This window comes from Gadus macrocephalus, chromosome 20, assembly GCF_031168955.1.
Source record: "Gadus macrocephalus chromosome 20, ASM3116895v1".
In the NCBI taxonomy this organism is placed as follows: Eukaryota; Metazoa; Chordata; class Actinopteri; order Gadiformes; family Gadidae; genus Gadus; species Gadus macrocephalus.
The window spans coordinates 16,126,984-16,145,765 of NC_082401.1; the positions used below are offsets into that span (position 1 = coordinate 16,126,984).

Here is an 18,782-nt window from a genome sequence, read left to right on the forward strand (position 1 = left end):
TGAAATACATGGCAGATTTAAACTAAAGGTATTTAATATCTACATGTTCAGGTTTATTTTAATTGCCACACAACTTTAATGACTTGTCGGGTGAACAGCCACCCAATTGGAAGAAAATGAAGGGGGTGATGTTGTTTGGTGATGCCTAGTCATTGGAACAACTCTCCGATCCATCGGGGCGACTGCCCAATTCAACAGCTGCAAGACCGCCACAACAGATCCATTGCCAACGAGCAAGTCAGTGACCTTGCCTCCCAAACTCTTCCGAAAACAATCGAGGTAAGTGAACTAAATCGAGATGATTAGTGCATCATCGTGTGCTTCAGTGAGCTGATGACGGAGTCAAAATGTCAACCAACCATGTCAGGGATCAGCCAATGAATGTTCTCTGACCTTTCTGCGTTATGAGCCACTGAGATCTTTGCTTTATTGTGAAGGTAGTGAAGCAAAAATCGGACGATACAGAATATGGTTTATCGGTTAACCACCCTTCTTGGTTCCTGGATGTTTAATGCGTCTGATGATTTTGCAGGTTTGGATTTCATTCGCACAAATGAGAATGAGCAGGTTTTTTTATGAAGGTATTATTGTAGCAAAAGTCTTTAGCCCCTGTAACTGCAGATTTTGTATGCGTACACTAAAGTCACAAATGTGTAACAGTAAATTTGAAGTCGTAAATATTTATTTTGCATGTATCCTCTAACGTCACAAATGTGTAACAGTACATTTGAAGTCGTAAATATTTGCGGTGCAATTGACACTTGCTACAATCATTGCTGCGCAGTTTTTCGCAAAACACATTCGCACACCCGTGTTTCATAATCTGAGAACATGCCCAAAATGTGTGCATTCATAAACCCAATTGTGAACAAATGCGCTCATTAAAATGCTCATTGAACATAGCGATCTATATAATTTCATTTGTGAGGAAATATTTCACAGATGTGCAACTTCTGATGCATTAGTTCACAATTGGGTTTACGAATGCACAAATTTTGTGCACGTTCTCAGATTATGAAACACGGGTGTGTGAATGTGTTTTGCACCAACTGTGCTGCAATAATTGTAGCAAAAGTGTCAAGTGCATGACTCTTTGAAGTTGTGATGCATGCACAAGATAGGATTTGTGCACCTGTTAACACAGACTTGTGAACTCGTAGACCCTATTATGTTTACAATGGTAGAAAAAATATTTACATCAAATGTGCTGTTACACATTTGTGACTTTAGAGTAGGCTACACATGCAAAATAAATATTTAGGACTTCAAATTTACTGTTACACATTTGTGACTTTAGTTTACGCATGCTTAAGACTTATGCTACAATACCTTCATATTTTTTGACCCAAGAGCCTGAAGGTTACAAAAACAAATGCATCTCTTTCTGATTGGCTGAATTTGCTTCATCGTTCTGATTCACAGTGCAGTTACACAGGTAGAGGCCATTAGTTATTAAGTCCTCATCAGGGCAATACTTTGTTAGCTGTGAGCTTCCCGAGTACAGTGGTTAATCCATTTCTTTGTCATATGTAACCTTATTAAAATAAATGTTAACAAATTTATACAAACACAAATTCATACAAATACGAGCAACTTTGGGCTTATAGATTTTTTTAAAGTGTGAATTATCCATGGTCAAAAGAGACAGGTTCACTTTGTCAATCATGCTTTTGATAAAACAAAACAAAACTTTAAACCTAGATTCTATCCTTGTCCCCACCAGTTTCTGCTCTTCACATGCTCGCCTCCTAGTAGTTGTATCCTCTCTCCATTACCTCTTTTGAACTTTAACCCTCTTCTCTTTGCTCCACAAAAACGAGTCTTGCACAAAAAGCAAAAACCGACACTGGCGTACCACCATGGAATAAAAAGAACATCAACAAAAGGACAACATCAATAAATGATATTTTGATTCAACCCAAAACAGATAAAAACACTTTATTTCACTGTTGGTAGTATTTTTCCATTATGGGCTGAGACCAGGGCATACAGTGCTGTAATTTCACCCACACTCACGGCACATCTCTATCATAGTCAGCCGTTGTCACGGGAGGATTCCAATGCAGGCACACGGTCAATGTAAATACTGCACAGAAGGAACAGGGATGTGTAGGATGTATTACTGCTGTAAAAACCAACACAGCCAGTCCGGCAATACTGCAAGGCCACACAGGGCTGGAATTACACAAAGCTAAAGAAAAGGGTCCAGGTAAAGTATCCGGCAAGACGGGTGTCTTTTCGTCTGTGTTTCAATGTGAGGAAGAAAAATAATGTTATTTAAATACACGTCAGTCCTTTCTTCCCTCTCTCCAACCAGAGTCCTCCGGCAAGACCGTGTCAGGCGTCTTTTGTTCAGAGTGGTAAGAGTCTGTAAGAATTTGCTTTCTCTTCTTTTAAAATAAATAAACGTGGAAAGAAAACGAGGTCCCGGCTGGCTGGGGTGGTCGAGTCGGCGTCACAGAGAGGAGGTGTCCCGGTCCGTCCATCGACCTCATCCCCGACCCTGTGTCCAATTAGTGGAGGAGCTAAAAGAGAGCCAGGTCGCTCTGCTGGGTCGAGGGCCAGAGTTCATCATCTCACACCCAGCCGTGACATCATCCACTCCAGGCCCTGGCATAACCTGCAGGCAAGGGAGAGAGGAATGGAGTGAGGAACAAAGACGCAAATAGAGAGGTGTGGGGGTGGGGGGGTGACATGGGATGGACAGAGGGACAGACAGGAAAAACATGTGACACCCTTGTTACTTTTTACAAGACGTTCTGGTTTTGAGGGACACTTGTGTGGTGGGTGCTGTACCCACCCTTCACCAGTGAGGGCGCAGCAGGCCTGGATGTGCCACTGGTGGTCTTTGACAGAGGTCAGCTGGAGGCTCTGGGAGATCTCAGCCCCAGACATGCAACCTTTCACATCCTGCTTGTTGGCGAAGATGAGCAGCCCGGCCTTCTTCAGGTCCTGGGGTGGAGATAGGGGGGGGGGGAAGTCACAAGAATCAATAAAGTAACTAGCACCAGCAAAGAGGCTGAAACAGGACTATATACACATCTGGATGGAAGGGCTTTACTGCAGGAATGGACCTCCAGGGTATTGGACTTCATTTTGATGTTATTCTTACTGGTTTAACGCCAACTTACTTCATGTGCTAGCATTCTGTAAAGCTCTTCTTTGGTCACAGAGATCCTCTCTCGGTCGGTGCTGTCCACAACCACAATCACAAACTGACACACAAAGGGGAAAAAAACTATTGAATGGCAAAAATACAAATGTTAATGAGATCAGAAGATATTTGCATGCAACAATAAAAACGTGAAGAATTACTATGGGTTAGGGTATGCAAATGACACTATACCCAACCAAGAAAACACCTACATTGCACTGTCACTTGCATGTGACTACAGAACCAGCTCTACTGACTACATGGTTCAGGAGTACAGGTTCAGATTGTAAACAAATACACTTTTACACGTTTACTAGCGGACGGTTATCCTACGTTCGCATGCCTCCCAGCTGATGATCCTACCTCTGTGTTTGTGTAGTACGTGTTCCAGGACGACCTTAGTGACTCCTGCCCTCCGATATCCCACATCAGAAAGTGTGTGTTGTTGACCACAATCTCCTCCACGTTGCTTCCTATTGTAGGAGAGGTGTGCACCACCTCATTCATAGAACTGCAGAGTAACAAAGGAAGTTGTGTCAGATTATTACATATCATCACAGACGGGACCTTTTCAGATTCCAATCATCAACAATGATGAATGCATGTGTTTCTGCTCATGTGAACTTTGCATAAAGGCAAGCCATATGAAGAGATGAACGACTACTTACAATTGGTAAAGAATGGTGGTTTTCCCGGCGTTATCCAGGCCCACGATGATAACCTTGTGCTCTGAAAGAAAGAAATACAGAGACGGTCAGAAAACAGAATTGGAGCACACATTCCACAGTGGCAGATGTTGAGTCCATCTTGCAAGAGCAACGGATGTGTGACACACCCAACATCAGTCTTTGTTTCAAAAGATTCTTGAGACGTGGAATGCAGCCCAAACAACGGGCATCTTTATGCTTCACACACAAAGCCACCCTTTCCTATGGCGACACATTAGTGCCATAATTCACTAATGTGATAAAAGATGCATTCGGGCGTATTATATTATTCCACACGCGTAGATATTAACTGCGAGCGCGCAAATTATCCCTGCGTGCGCAAAACAGCCTCTCGCGTGCGCAAATTACCTCAGCGCGCGCAAAACCTCTCGCGAAAGATGTTTTTACGCTCTCGCTCGAATTTAATTTTGGCACTATGGCGGAGGGAACCAAGGCAGGGCGGGCTTTCCTATGATTGGCCGTTTCTGAAGCGCGATATTTGATTGACAGCCCTCCTCAGCCCTCCTCTCATTCAATTCTGAATTGTACAGTAAATGGCTGAAACGATAGTTACGTATTGTAACTCCAGATTCTATGAGTATAGGCGCAGCCTTTTAAGTGTCGGCCTCATTGTCCTTTGAATAGCTGAAGAAAAGCTGTTTAATGGGAGCAGAACGTCCACCCAGGGCCGGCGATCGGCATAGGCGAGCTAGGCGACCGCCTAGGGCGACAAATGCGTTGGGGGCGCCCTCTGGTGGCGCCCTTAATTAAAAAATATATCAATTAAAATATACGACGCGAACGGAGAAGCGAGGGGGCGCGGGAGCAATTGTCAGGGCGGCCCGAAACCGTCAGCGTAGCGGCCCGAAACCGACAGTGTGCTCACAGCCTTTCACATAAGGATGATCATAGCACGGTGGCTCGCTCAGGCTAAACTATACTGAATAGTCGACCACACGCTTGATGGTTTCACAGACTGATTTTTGTTCTTCCCACACAGGTTTCCTCTGTGCGCTCAATGTTTTTAAAGGGTGAAAAGTGAGGGGAGCGGTCTGTTGATGTGGTACTTTACAATTGTGGCTATTGGTGGTGGATGTTTCTGTCATAGCTTGTTTTTGTGGGGAATCTGGCAGTATCATTAGTAATCATTTTGATTATTTGGATTAGGAATAGGCTGTTGAAAAACCTCCGGCAGCAAGCAAACAATGGTGAGTCATTGTACATCTAAGTGTGGCTGCTTTTGTAGGAAGAAGATTATTTTCAATACTAAGTAGTTAATGCAAAACCAACAGTAGCAGTGCTGGATTCTCTTTTCCGATCAGGTCCCAAACTTATGACTCCATTCTTGAGGTTGAGTGTGAAAATATTCCGAAACTAAAGATACAAAATAAAATGATATAGTAAAAAATTAGGCTTAATTAAAAAGGTAACATGATATTTAATAATCAAGTTATTCTATTTAGTTGACATCATAAATAGAAACAGGTTACTCATCTTTTTTTTACCGCCATAATCTTCTCCTATACTGTATGTATGTACCGAAACTGTACACAGTGAACATTGGTCTACAGATAAGCATTGCACACACAGCTCACATATAATAGGTTGCACAAGATAAAGAAAACCTGCAGACACAGCAAGCACAGCTGATGTGGCGGCCTCTGTTGTAACCTGGGCCCCGTCTTAAGTAGCTGGATTTCCAGGTTAAGTTTCCCTTTCAGATTGCAAGATCAGGCCACCTGCAGTTCCGCTACCATGGCGACTCATGCTGTAAGCCTAACCTGGACCAAACTTGGAAGATAGCTTTGAGATAACTCTGCCCAAGGCTACAGTGGCTACTCCTTTCTAACTTCCAATTGGCTTAGATAATGTCAACAAACAACTCAAATAAGCATATTTCAGAAATTCAAGCAATGATTTGACCTAAAAAAATCTGACTTAACGTCTTAAACAAAGTAATAGGCACTCTTATATATACACACACACGTGATAAAATTGTTAACCCATGCAATAGGCTGTTGGCTTCAACTAGTCTTGCAGAGCCAGCCTTTCGCTGGTGATGTAGGCTAGTGCAAAAACGTACTAGTCTTCAACCAATAAAAGCATAGCAATGACAGCTTAGGACGCCTTTTGAAGCCTTTCATATGTTTACATTTTCCAGGTTCAACATAACCAAGATGTAGTTAATCTGATCCTGGACATTTAAATCAGCTGTTCTGAAACCAAAAATTCAGACTAGACAAGATTCGCTAGAATAAGAGTTCTGGTTTTGGCTTAAGCATATCCTAACCTGTGACTGTGACAGGGGCCTGCTACTTGAACTAGGGCCACAGATATTCTAAATAAGCAGCATTACGCTCACATCAAGACAAAACAATATCAGTGTGTCCTGTCGTAATTAGCTTGGGGACTTGGCCTCCATGTAACTATGCCACTGAGACTGCAGGTTCAAAAATTGAGAAGTAAAACCAAATTCCTTGTGCATCCAAACAGCATTGGTTGAAGATAGACTCTGGGAAGGAAGTGAAAGCAGCTGCAGCCTGAACCAGGCTCAGCACTTTATCTAAGGTGATCTGCCATGCCGTGCAGCTTTTGTCTTGCACACAGAAGCTATACAGGCCGCCCCTTGCAGAGCGCATATCTGTAACCTTAGGCTTAAAGCATACCAACAAAAAGGTGTTTGGAATTATGTCTACTACCATTAGGTCGAATTCCAAGTAGACTTTCTAAAGTGATGAGCTGTAGGATAAGACATTGGCTGAGATACAAAAAAATGTACCCGGGTCTAATCGTTCACCGATAATCGAATTGTTAATCGATATGCCCCATATTTACATGAAGGTTCCATCTGTTTTGAACGCTTGAGAAAAACCGCAAAACTTGTAACAAGCTATAATAAGCAGCAGTAAAAGCTTTGTCATGTAAAAAAGAAAAGGGACTGCCATAAACTACGTACATGCACATTTAAAAATGTATACCACTCCATCACGGATTGGCACCTCACTTAGCGGACGCAATATCTGGTTCAAGGAACAGACAAACTGTTGCAACCAGAAGTCAAGCACAGCACATCCACGGCCGCAAAACCACAGGCTATAAAAAACAAGTATGTAAAAAAATTTTCAAAACATCCTGTACTGTAACAATCTAATGCCACAGATTGCTCGTCAGCGGATTACCCCAGCTACAACAACACATTTCCATCATAGTCAGGGAAAAACTCTTTAGGCACACCAAATAGAATACACATTAAAGAAGCAGTGAAATCCCTGCTTTGGATAAGATTCGCAGTACCCTGATGTTCATCAAACTGTCAGTACATAGAGACTAGGTCTACGCTGCAGGGTGACATCCATTCACAGGGGACAACTTCTGATTGTTCCAAATTAATGAACCCATCCCTCAACCACGACTGCAACCCTTGTCATTTAAGCCTGATTCAACAATTGTCCAACATTCTAATTTGACACCCAGGCCTCAAGTCCTTGGCTATTACTAACAACTGGTAGGATGTTGGTCAATGATAAAATACTTTTTCACACCTGGAGCAATAGTGGAATGTAAAACAACATTAAAAACTGCGGAACAATATGCTTCCATATTCATGTTTTGGTCAATTGTGTCACACCCTGTTAGGGAGACTGAAACGACGTTAAGAAATGTAAATACAGACAATAGCTTATCATTGATAAACCAATCAAATAAATGAATAAAGAAACCGTACATATTGACATACTACTTAGAGTGGTGAAAACCTGATGAACCACTAGGGAAAGAGTAAGTAGTGTGTAAACTGCTGATGTGGCGGCTGACTAGAATATGATCAAAAGTGCCCCCCTCATCCTCTTTTCGCAGAAAGACGCTTAAACAGACAGCCCAGATAAGAAAGGTCTCTGTGACAGGACCCACTTGGTAGCTTGGCACCGGAGGATTCATGTTACAACTGGGTTCACACTGGCCTATCTGTTTACTGTTGGTGGCTGGATCAGTAACATGAGACCCATTTCAGTTCGCTGGACCTCCATAGCTCTCAGTAGGAGGGTAAAAGGGTTAACAATACCACGATTATCAGCCATTGTTCATGGAGTAAAGAACTACTTTGAGTCGTTGCAGAAAAGTTCCCAGCTCTTGTGAGATGGACCAGAATTGGCGCAGAATAGCGTAGAGCAATATTTGAAATGTAACGTTCGTACAAAAGGACGTAGTTTGTAAAAAAAACAAAAAAAAACGGACGGTTGATCTGTAAGACATTCAAAGTATATTGAAATGATATCTCATTTAGAAAGCGAATGTTCTGACTTTTGACGATTGCCAAGCGCAATTCGGACCAGGTGACAGCCCGACGGCAGAGCGGCCCTGTCCCCGGACCACGATCACAAGACGATGGCCTCCTAGTATACGTGTACCCAGCACACTCTTACCTTGGTGATTAAAAAGCCTCCACAATTTGGTAAACAGTATCCCCATGGCTGGTGTTGGGAGTCACGATACCAGCTTGTAAGAATTGACAGTAGCTAGCTGTTGATGCTATCCGATGCGATCTTCGTAAGCTAGCCAGGAAGCTAGCTCACTCACAATCTACACCGTTGTTAGACGCAGTGGAGAAGGCACGTTTCTCCTCGGTAAATTCGCCATGGTCATTAAAGAAAAAAAAAGATACACCTCCCAAGAGACGTTGATTTAAAACGTCAATGCTTTTAAGAGAGCTGTACTGAAATGATGTTGCAACTGCCTTTGATGACACACTACCTCGACCCTATCAGCTGGCATTTGGGCTGGTTTGCGCAGCTGTCAGACTTGCGCATGCGTGGTTTAGGATGGGCGGTGTCTTGATCTGTACTCAATGAATATTATACAGTAACACTCCGATACATAACAATTTAATAATCCATAGCTACAAATAAGTACTTGTTACACTATAAGATTTGTGTATAATGTAGTATCATCTTTATTACTCTAGGTAATAGGTTAAGTGTATAGGCCTATATAATCGAATGCTGCTTTACTCTAGTGTGTGTGTGTGTGTGTGTGTGTGTGTGTGTGTGTGTGTGTGTGTGTGTGTGTGTGTGTGTGTGTGTGTGTGTGTGTGTGTGTGTGTGTGTGTGTGTGTGTGTGTGTGTGTGTGTGTGTGAGAGAGAGAGAGAGATTTGATTTTATTGTTCACCTGCTTTGGCAATGCAAATGTCTATTTCCATGCCAATAAAGCTTTTTTTAATTGAATTGAATTGAATTGAGAGAGAGAGAGAGAGAGAGAGAGAGAGAGAGAGACGAGAGAGAGAGAGAGAGAGAGAGAGAGAGAGAGAGAGAGAGAGAGAGAGAGAGAGAGAGAGAGAGAGAGAGAGAGAGAGAGAGAGAGTGTGAGTGTGTTGCGATTCTAAAAATGATAAAAAGAGTGATTAAATTGCAGGTGATTAAATTGCAGATCAGGGCAGTTTATTCATTACAACTGTAAAATGACAACAGGAAAAAAAAACGCTTCTTATCATCGCAACAGTCCCTCACAGGCAGTATTCAAATATTTACGAATCATTTTCTGCTTGAAACAACAACAGTAGCTACGTTATGCAGGAGAAATCTGAACTTCAGTCTCAAAATCGGTTGAGTCGTTTTTCAACCACTGGCACAAGAGAGACCCATTCTTTAAAAAAAAAAAGAGGAGACCTCCAACAATTATAAGATGACAAGATATAAGATATTTCATTCAAGGCTAACACTATTTAATCAGTTGAGAACATTTACATTAAATCACCTGATTCAAAATGCAGGGGACTGATTGGATTTCCATGGTTGCAGCCATTCAAATTCAGAATACAAAGGGGGTGGTGGGGGGTGAGATGCAGTGTTCACACAGGGCCTTCGTACTTTATCACGGCTATTCATGTAGTATTATCCGTCTCTGTTTGCACATACAAAAAAGAAACATGATTTGAAATGATCATTTGTAAAGATATGAAAGAGGCAAAAATGTTACATAGCTACCTAAAGATATATACAAACAAAGGGACCTAATCATAAAGTATGATACTGAAGAATTAATTTTTGTGAGCAGCCATTGGAAGACAAATCTATGTTTAGGAGATTGATGCGTTGAACGTGATTGAATGTGTTTCATATAGCAAATCTTGATACCAAACACATCCAGCATGGAAGGAACTTGTAGTTGTATCCGGTGCTTGTATGTTGACTCTAATCTAAATACAGATACCAGTCACATGCTAAAACACAAGGCCACATCACAGATAGCCGTACTATCCAATGCATGGCCTATGCAGAGACACATGGTGGCTCCACCCTTCTAGAAGATACCCGGGCCCTACATTGACCACTTTGGTCACAATCCAGTAGGGACTAATGTAAAAAAAAACAACACCACCAAACCAGACCGTATTTTCAGAACTAAATGTCAAACTATTTCCACTTAAGGCCATGAAGCTTTAGCATTTCAAGTAATGCCATGGCAGCATCCATATCCCCCTAGGTAAGATTTAGTATGCATGCTACATCGTCTTCATTCATTATCCACGTGTTTTGAATCTGATTTACTTTTCTGTCATGGAGGATGAGATCCTCCATTTTGCATTTTGTGGCAGTTCTATCCTGACCTGGCTAATGGTTCAAAATGGCACTGAGTAATCCATCTGAGAAAGCATAGCTCTAAAGGCAGCTAGACCCCGCCCGCAGACCCCTCCCCCAAACCCCAGCCCTGACAGCCAGGCCGAACATCTGCAAAACGAAAATCATATCACTTTGAAGTAAGACTTGTGAAACAGTTTGCCTTCTAGTTTTTTCTTTCATAAAGGCTTTCACAGGATCGAATACACCCACATCCAAGACAACAGCAAACGAAAGAAGGAGCTTAATCATTGACAATGCATTGCACTCTGCTTTCTACCAGAAACGTGCAAATCGGTTTTACTTTTTTTCTTTGTGGCGATAATCACCACCGGATGCTTGATGCTGCTCTGACACTGGCCAGTACCTGTGACCCAGTCTCAGACACTGACGGTACCTGTCACCCGGTCTCAGGCACTGGACAGTACCTGCGACCGTCCCACCTGCATGCTACAGGAACAGCTCAGAATACAGCAATTAAGGTCTGCAAGGGCTAACTAGGTCAGACACGAACTAGCTAGTGCATGTTAGTTTTGGTGACAATACACTTCATGTTGACGTATTCAAAAGTGGTCCCGAGGAAACCTGCCAACATACCCTGCGCGCCTTCAGTACTTTCAGGCTCATAACACTCCCTTTGTTGACATACAGTCAAGAAAGGAATCTGTGACCTGAAAATCGATTGGTTTTCCAATGCGCCTTCCTCCAGTTGGGAGGAAGTGTGGCCAAAGGAAAGCCATAAACTACTCTGCACGAAAATAAAGACAAAGATCATGGCAGTCCTTCTAAAACCAGAACCAGTCGGGGGGGGGGGGGGTGGGGGGGGGGGCGGCAGGGTCAAGTCGGGACAGCCGGCTCAGAGCCTGTGCCTTGAGTCCTGGTTGAAGTCTCCTTGGGAGCCGCGGTTTCTGTGGGGCTTGTACGAGTCCTGGTAAGGGTCCTGGAAGTCCTCCTCCACCAGGGGGCAGTGCTCGCGGCTGTGCTGCGACCCCGAGGAGAGGCGGTTGCGGTTCTTCCGCATGCGTTCGTTGTGGTAATTCTCGTCCGCCGGCATCAGGCTGCGGCGCTCCACCGGGGAGGTGTCGCCCGCCGCGTGGTTGCTGTTGCGGTTCCTCTGCCCCTGTACCGGGGGGGGAGAGAGAGAGAGAGAGAGAGAGAGAGAGAGAGAGAGAGAGAGAGAGAGAGAGAGAGAGAGAGAGAGAGAGAGAGAGAGAGAGAGGGGGGGGGGGGGGGGAGAGAGAGGGGGGGAGGGAGAGAGAGAGAGAGAGAGAAGAGAGAGAGAGAGAGAGAGAGAGAGAGAGAGAGAGAGAGAGAGAGAGAGGGAGGGAGGGGAGAGAGAGAGAGAGAGAGAGAGGGGGAGAGAGAGAGGGTGAGGGGAGAGAGAGAGAGAAAAAAATAAATAAAAAATTCTTACACAGATGTGTAAGATGACTGAGCGGGTTCTTTAATTTAATTGAACATCATGGGATTCCCTCACTATGAATATCAGTAATAAACCAACGTAAAAGGAATCAATCTTTTCTTTTGGGTAAAAAATTTAATGAAACGCAACTCCAACTCAAAACAGCAAACGAATCCTCCACGCTCGTTTCACTTTCTCTACGCTCGTCTGTGTTCCTCTTCTGATCCAGTCACCAGAGACTCTGACCCAGATGACTAAGCGATGACTAAGAGGACTCTCTATGACAACGTTGCAAAGGAATTGCTTCCTCCTACACCAAAGCTGCCACGAGGAGAGGTTATATCAGGTAGCTCACCTGCACGGCCGCGGGGTAGGGCGAAAGGGCGGTGGAGCCCAGGTTGCGGCGAGTAGGGGGTTGAGCGGTGTGCTCAGGGAGGTGTGCGTGGCGCGCCAGTAGGCCTCCAGGTATTCCGCCAGGTGCTCACACGCGTCCTCCAGCTGGTTCTCGTCCAGAATGATGTCAAACATCTCCTGTGGAAGCGGTCCACAGGGTTTGTTGAGTGTTTTTATTATGGTCGGGTTAGTGTTTAGGGACGGAGAGGTGGGTGTAGGACGTCAATGGCCGTGTTTCGGAAACCTTTTTTTACTTTATTGTATCCTTATCTTATCTTGTTTTGAGGAGATTGCAAGAAGACGAAGGTGTGGCCACAGGGTCAAATCGTGATTACTATCAAAATTCACTACTTTACCAAAAATGTGAAGCCTAATAATATTTTTACATTCAAAATAAATAAAAGAAGGAAAAGTATTTGATATTATTTGATGTGACGTGCTCCTCACAAACATTGACCCACCGCCCAATTGACCTGGGAGGGAGAAGAACAGAGAGGTAGAGAGAAAGAAGAAGTACAAATAGCAGGAGCAGAAATAGCATACATACCGGAGGGCACTGAGCTAGCTTGTCCGCGGCCACCAGCTGCACATTCAGATGTTTGCTTTGGGATTTCCCCCTGGATTTGATGAGCCGCTGGAGAACCTGTTATGTTGCAAAAATATGAGGAAGGATACCATCTAAAGAAAACATGCATGTTTCCAATCAAGTGGTGCATTCCACAGACATGACACAGATTGTAGACATTTTGAATTGTTCCTTCAAGTGTTTTTTTTCATTCAGGAAGTAAACTGCAATCTCTTGACAAAGCAATGGTCTATTCTAATTGACTGACAAGGCACTGGCCCTGTATCAGACTCTAAGCCTGATTATTTCGGCCAGAAGAGGGCAGTGTTTCGACCAGCATTGCCAGGGCTGCTCTGTATGTTACGTACCTTGGGTGAGGAGACTTTAACATGGACGATGATGGGTGCTAGCGATGTCTTGAGGAGCTGCGTGGGGTGGTTGATGGTGTCAGCGTCCAACACCACAAGCTGTAGAGACCGGCCAGCTCAAATATCCGCTCAATTTCACTCTGGACCTCCGCTGCAAAAGAACAGTATTGCAGTGTTTTAGTTTTTTATATATATTCGTACAATATTTGAAATAATGTCTCAAAAGGCACTACACACGACTTTCAACACTTTCCCTTTTCTGTAGTCCAATGGCAACCTTGTTTAAATTGACTATATTAATGTAAAACCGTTGTTGCACAAAACTAGAGCTAAATTGCTAAATTGCGACACGTTTTTTCTAGATGAGATCATAGAGGTACAAACATAGGGGGAAGGAGCCAATGGCCTGAGCTTGGACCTTGTCTTACCTAGGTTGGAGCGATTGTTGGATCTTTCTATGATGGCCCTCTTACTGGGGTTATTCAACACAGACCTCTTGGCCAGGGATATGTCAGCCGTTACCCTGGTGATGGATATCCTGTCCCCCCCAGAAACAAACAAACTCATTCAGGAAATGAGAAGCGTGTAACAGGACAAACATCTTCAACTTAAGCGACAATCTTCAACTCAGGCAACGTGACGTCAACGGTCTGCTTGTATGATGATGCATACAAAATAAATGAAGAGCTAATCCACCCTAATGATCCCGACCATTGAGGGAAGATCGCTCAGCTGTGGGTAACTCACCTCCCATCAAACCTGTGCTTCAAGAAGTCAAACAGCGCCTTCTGCATCATATCCGTCACCTGAGGTAACACGTCGCGGATGAATGAAGACAAGAGAACACAGAGGAGAACGATGACGAGAGAGAGAGAGAGAGAGAGAGAGAGAGAGAGAGAAAATAAAATTACACAAGGCAGTAAGAACATGTACAGCTGTAGTACAAGGGCAGAGACCTACTAAAAGCCTCCTACTCTGGGTGCGGTCTCAAGGACCACGGCTAGGTAGGCTAAATAAACAAGGGGAGAGACTTCATCGGGGAGGCCTCGTATTCACCCTGCTGTCACGATCCATGCAGGCACTGGCTTTACGACTTACACCAAATCACTGAGCCCACTCAAACACACACACACACACACACACCTTACTGCCTTGCACTGAATGATACCTCCTGGCGACACTAAACAATGGGAATGCCACCTACAATGAGGAGCTTTGTAAAGACCACTGCCAAGGTGATGAACGGCCAGTACCTTACATACAGGTGCAGGCCTTGTATACAGGCTTTGGTCATGTTTCAAGCACAGCGATAGCAGTGCATTTTTAGGCAGGTTGTTTAGTTCAAAGCACATTCTTTTTTTTTTCCTCTCTACATTTGTATGATAGTGTGTGATTATACTATAACGATATTAATTATAATGGTGTAATTAATTAGGAGGACGAGTGTGTGTCAATTCAAGAGTTTACTCCATGAAGCGATGACAATAACAACAGGTTGATAATGACATCTCGTCTAACGACCTACATTAAAATGATTCAAATGAAGAACCATCTCCATTACTGTCTATCGCGATCATTTCAAAATCGTTATAATTGATGTACCAATTATTGAGTACCATCCATCCATCCATCCTGCTATTCCCGCCAACCTCATAGCGCAGTATACATTTATTTTCTGTTTCTAATTTCAAACCATGTTCCACTTTTTTTTTTCTTGTCTTTTTTTCCTTTTTTTCCCCCTCCTACTGACGTAGTTTACCCAGAAGGTTGTTGCCACGGCAACACCAGAGCGGGCGATGAGGACTGTGATTCCATGACGACTGACTACCCCCAGCCCCCCCCCTTCTCCCCCCTCTCCCCCCCACCCCTCCTTTCTCTGGCCTCTTTTCTAGCGTCTCGTGTCTCTCCGCCGGTAATTGATTATTGACAAGTGTTACATTGGGAAGGCATCACTTCAGCGGGGACTCGTCCTCTTAAAAGGCGCCCGATCGTGACGCCGGTGACGCCGATGGCCTTGCGGTCGACAAGAGCACCGGCACGAGCCCGGGTGGAGCGATGGCCGTCCGTCGCCGCAAAGACTTGGGTGGGTGGATACAGCAGGCGTACAACGCCACACAGTGTGTCGGTGGGGATGGTGGCGGTCACATGACTAGAAGTGGGTGAGGGGGGTGTGGGGGTTCATAGGTTCCTACCTCATAGCCTTTCAGAGAGGGACCCACCAGGACCACTGGCCTCATGGATGGCACCACATCGTAGGGGGGAACGTGCTCAGTCTTGATTGGGACACATGCACCATTCGCAAGACCACACACACACACACACACACACACACACACACACACACACACACACACACACACACACACACACACACACACACACACACACACACACACACACACACACACACACACGACAATGTGGACATAATGGTGAATTGGATTGAGTGGGATGAGTCAGTGGCAGTAGTAGTAGTAGTAGGATTTGATTAGTTATATTAGTAGTAGCATTGTAATTCCCATGGGCCAGAATACATTACTAAAGAAAAACTTAAGTACTAAAATGTATGAAACACATCCAATTAGTTTATAGACATTATTAAAGACATAATATATATTTATATTTTCAAACTCATCTATTTATTTTGACTGTAAAAGCGTCAGGATGTTTTGTTCCTCATCACATTTTATACTAAATTAAATTGATCATATTATTATAGTAAAAACTAATAGCATGGAGACATACATACCACTTTCTGCTTCTGCTTCCCTGCAAGGAAGAGAAAAGAGGTGCTGTCAAACCCATGAAGCATGACACATCACACCCACGCTAGCAGCAGCACGCAATGCAATTGATAACAGATAACAAAGCAAACGATCCCAACTCACGCCGTGTGATGCATGAGCGGTTTTCTTCCCTGACCTACATAGACTGCGAGTGTGTCGTGTGTGAGACAAACCTGTGGTGTTGGGGTTTGGTTAAACGTGCCTGAGACCATATCTCCAAGACTGGAAGAGGAATTCCCACCGGACTTACTGCTAGGGTCAACCCAAAAGACAGGGAACAGTGTGTTAGTGTGAGGCACAGGCCAGCAAGACATCATGAATCAAACAGGCATCGTCCACCTCGGAGATGGTAAGGGTAGAATCCAACAGAATGGATGTTTGCTTGTTGCATATTTTTAGGACATCGCAGGACAAACACCAAGATTGCATTGTAAAATCTGAAATGTTTTTCTAATGCAGTCCAGTTGTGCTTAGAGCTTACATCTGACTTTCAGATACGAGGTTAGACGTTCATTCCAAGTTAGCAGTTGTCGATACCATGACACATTTATGTCGAATTCAATTCAAACTTAAATCACGTACTACATTTACATGAAGCACCTATGATTTGTTTGAGAGAGCGATTACTGATCCCAGCTCCCTTTGAATGTCTACCAGGCAAAAATGGGTTTTGTGTGTATGTGAGACAAATCGAGACATTTAAAAATGGGTGAAGAGTTTTTTCTTTCAATCTTGTGTTCAATATTGATTTCAAACGTTAAATCCCTAATAGGTATATTCACATTGGCAATGTATGCCATGTCACTCAAATACTGCCCTAGTCAATGCGAGGAACAGTACGCAACGAAGCGTGCGTCGGGTTTTCTGTCAGCGCCGTCAATATCCCCAACATCGTGACAGATGGTCGCTCTAATCACATGACCACCTGAACCTGCCCATCTGCAGAAGTCCACACTGCAGGCTCACAGCGGGAGGACGGGGATGGATGGACCAATAGGGATGGACCAATGACCAAACTTGGTTTCCATCCACCATCCCTCTCCTCCTCCTCCTCCTCCACCTCTCTCCCCCCATTCAGACTGCTCATCCTGGCCCCATTCAGTCGTGCTGTCACCTGGCGTGCACCATCGAGCTGCCCAAGAGCCCCACATGCACACACGTGCACACACATGCACACATTCTCTCTCTCACACAAACACAATCACACCCTCCTCACACTACACACTCAAACTCATATACGCACATACAAACACCCACACCCACCACACATGCACACACACACACACACACACCACACACACACACCACACTTTCTCTTACACACACACAAACACACACACACACACACACACACTTACACTCTCCTCTCACACTGTCCCTCTCTCTCTCTCTCTCTCTCTCTCTCTCTCTCTCTCTCTCTCTCTCCTCTCTCTCTCTCTCTCTCTCTCTCTCTCTCTCTCTCTCTCTCTCTCTCTCACACACACAGACACACACAAGCCCCCCCCCCCCCCAACAGCCCCCCTCCACCCATCATGAGTCCCATCTCTCCCCCCTCCCTGCTGTTCCTCCCCCTCCCCCTCCTCACCCATAGGCACGCCCTCTCTTCTGCTCCTGCTGAATGCGGATGTTCTCCAGCTTCAGCGGGCTGGGATGAAGCCCACGTCACAGCCCTCCTTCACCAGCCGGCCAATCCACCAGTCGTTGTACTTCTGTTAGAGAGAGAGAGGGGGGGGAGAGAGAGAGAGAGGAGAGAGAGAGAGAGAGAGAGAGACAGAGAGGGAGAAGGAGAGAGAGAAAGAGAAAGAGAAAGAGAAAGAGAAAGAGAGAGAGAGAGAGAGAGAGAGAGAGAGACAGAGAGAGAGAGAGAGAGGGGGGGGGGGGAGAGAGAGAGAGAGAGGGGGGGAGAGAGAGAGAGCAGAGAGAGAAAGACAGAGAGGGAGAAGGAGAGAGAGAGAGGGGGAGAGGGAGAAGGAGGAGAGAGAGAGAGAGAGAGAGAGAGGGGGGGAGAGAGAGGGGGGGAGGGAGAGAGAGAGAAAGAGAGAGAGACAGAGAGGGAGAAGGAGAGAGAGACAGAGAGGGAGAAGGACAGAGAGAGAGAGAGAGAGAGAGAGAGAGAGAGGGAGAGAGAGAGAAAGAGAGGGGGGAGGGAGAGAGAGAGAGAGACAGAGAGGGAGAAGAAGAGAGAGAAAGAGAGGGGGGAGGGAGAGAGAGAGAGAGACAGAGAGGGAGAAGAGAGAGAGAGAGAGAGAGAGAGAGAGAGAGAGAGAGAGAGAGAGAGAGAGAGAGAGAGAAAGAAAGAGAGAGAGACCCTTTTAACTATGCTATTACTTAAAATTATATCATATTAGCCTTCAACGACTACATCCTACATATACATATATTTTATTGTTATATGCGTCTTTTTATTGATATTGATGTGTTACACTGAATTTGTATTTCTTTCCCACTGTTCATATTTATGCAGTGCATTTTCAGCTTCACAACTATTACAAGTCAACTATCATACCAAAGCTCACCCTATACTACCACTGCACTGAAAATATGTATGCAGCGTTCAATTATTCTTATTTGGATCAAATAATGAATACCGGCATTATTCATAATGCCATCAAATGCCATAATTCATTGCGACAATCGACAATCAAATAAAAATAATAACGTTATCGTGAGGGAAAAAATCAGTTTGTGAATACACCATATAGACACCACAATATGTACACAAAAAATAGCACACGACACTACACAAAGCCATCCACCGCCAGGCGCTGTGTGTGTCCTCCCGGTTCAAACAGCAG

The 18,782-nt window shown here is 44.5% G+C and overlaps 2 protein-coding genes across 2 annotated transcripts in view; both read right to left on the reverse strand.

Annotated features, from left to right (window-relative positions):
• Positions 1–1,901: 1,901 nt before the first annotated feature.
• arl5a (ADP-ribosylation factor-like 5A) lies at positions 1,902–8,661 on the reverse strand. Its single transcript, XM_060039732.1, has 6 exons — positions 8,283–8,661; positions 3,823–3,883; positions 3,518–3,665; positions 3,132–3,215; positions 2,801–2,952; positions 1,902–2,620 (listed from the first exon to the last, which is right to left on the reverse strand). The coding sequence occupies exons 1-6, from the start codon at positions 8,326–8,328 to the stop codon at positions 2,572–2,574; spliced, it is 540 nt and encodes a 179-aa protein (XP_059895715.1). The 5' UTR covers positions 8,329–8,661; the 3' UTR covers positions 1,902–2,571.
• Positions 8,662–9,272: 611 nt separating this feature from the next.
• cacnb4a (calcium channel, voltage-dependent, beta 4a subunit) overlaps positions 9,273–18,782 on the reverse strand; it is a 29,072-nt gene continuing 19,562 nt past the window's right edge. The window contains 14 exon segments of the mRNA XM_060039733.1: positions 9,273–11,593; positions 12,231–12,280; positions 12,283–12,406; positions 12,816–12,911; positions 13,202–13,314; positions 13,317–13,352; positions 13,630–13,739; positions 13,949–14,007; positions 15,394–15,474; positions 15,951–15,970; positions 16,161–16,181; positions 16,184–16,239; positions 17,573–17,639; positions 17,642–17,696. Coding sequence (XP_059895716.1) covers positions 11,330–11,593; positions 12,231–12,280; positions 12,283–12,406; positions 12,816–12,911; positions 13,202–13,314; positions 13,317–13,352; positions 13,630–13,739; positions 13,949–14,007; positions 15,394–15,474; positions 15,951–15,970; positions 16,161–16,181; positions 16,184–16,239; positions 17,573–17,639; positions 17,642–17,696 — 1,152 coding nt within the window. The 3' untranslated portion in view covers positions 9,273–11,329.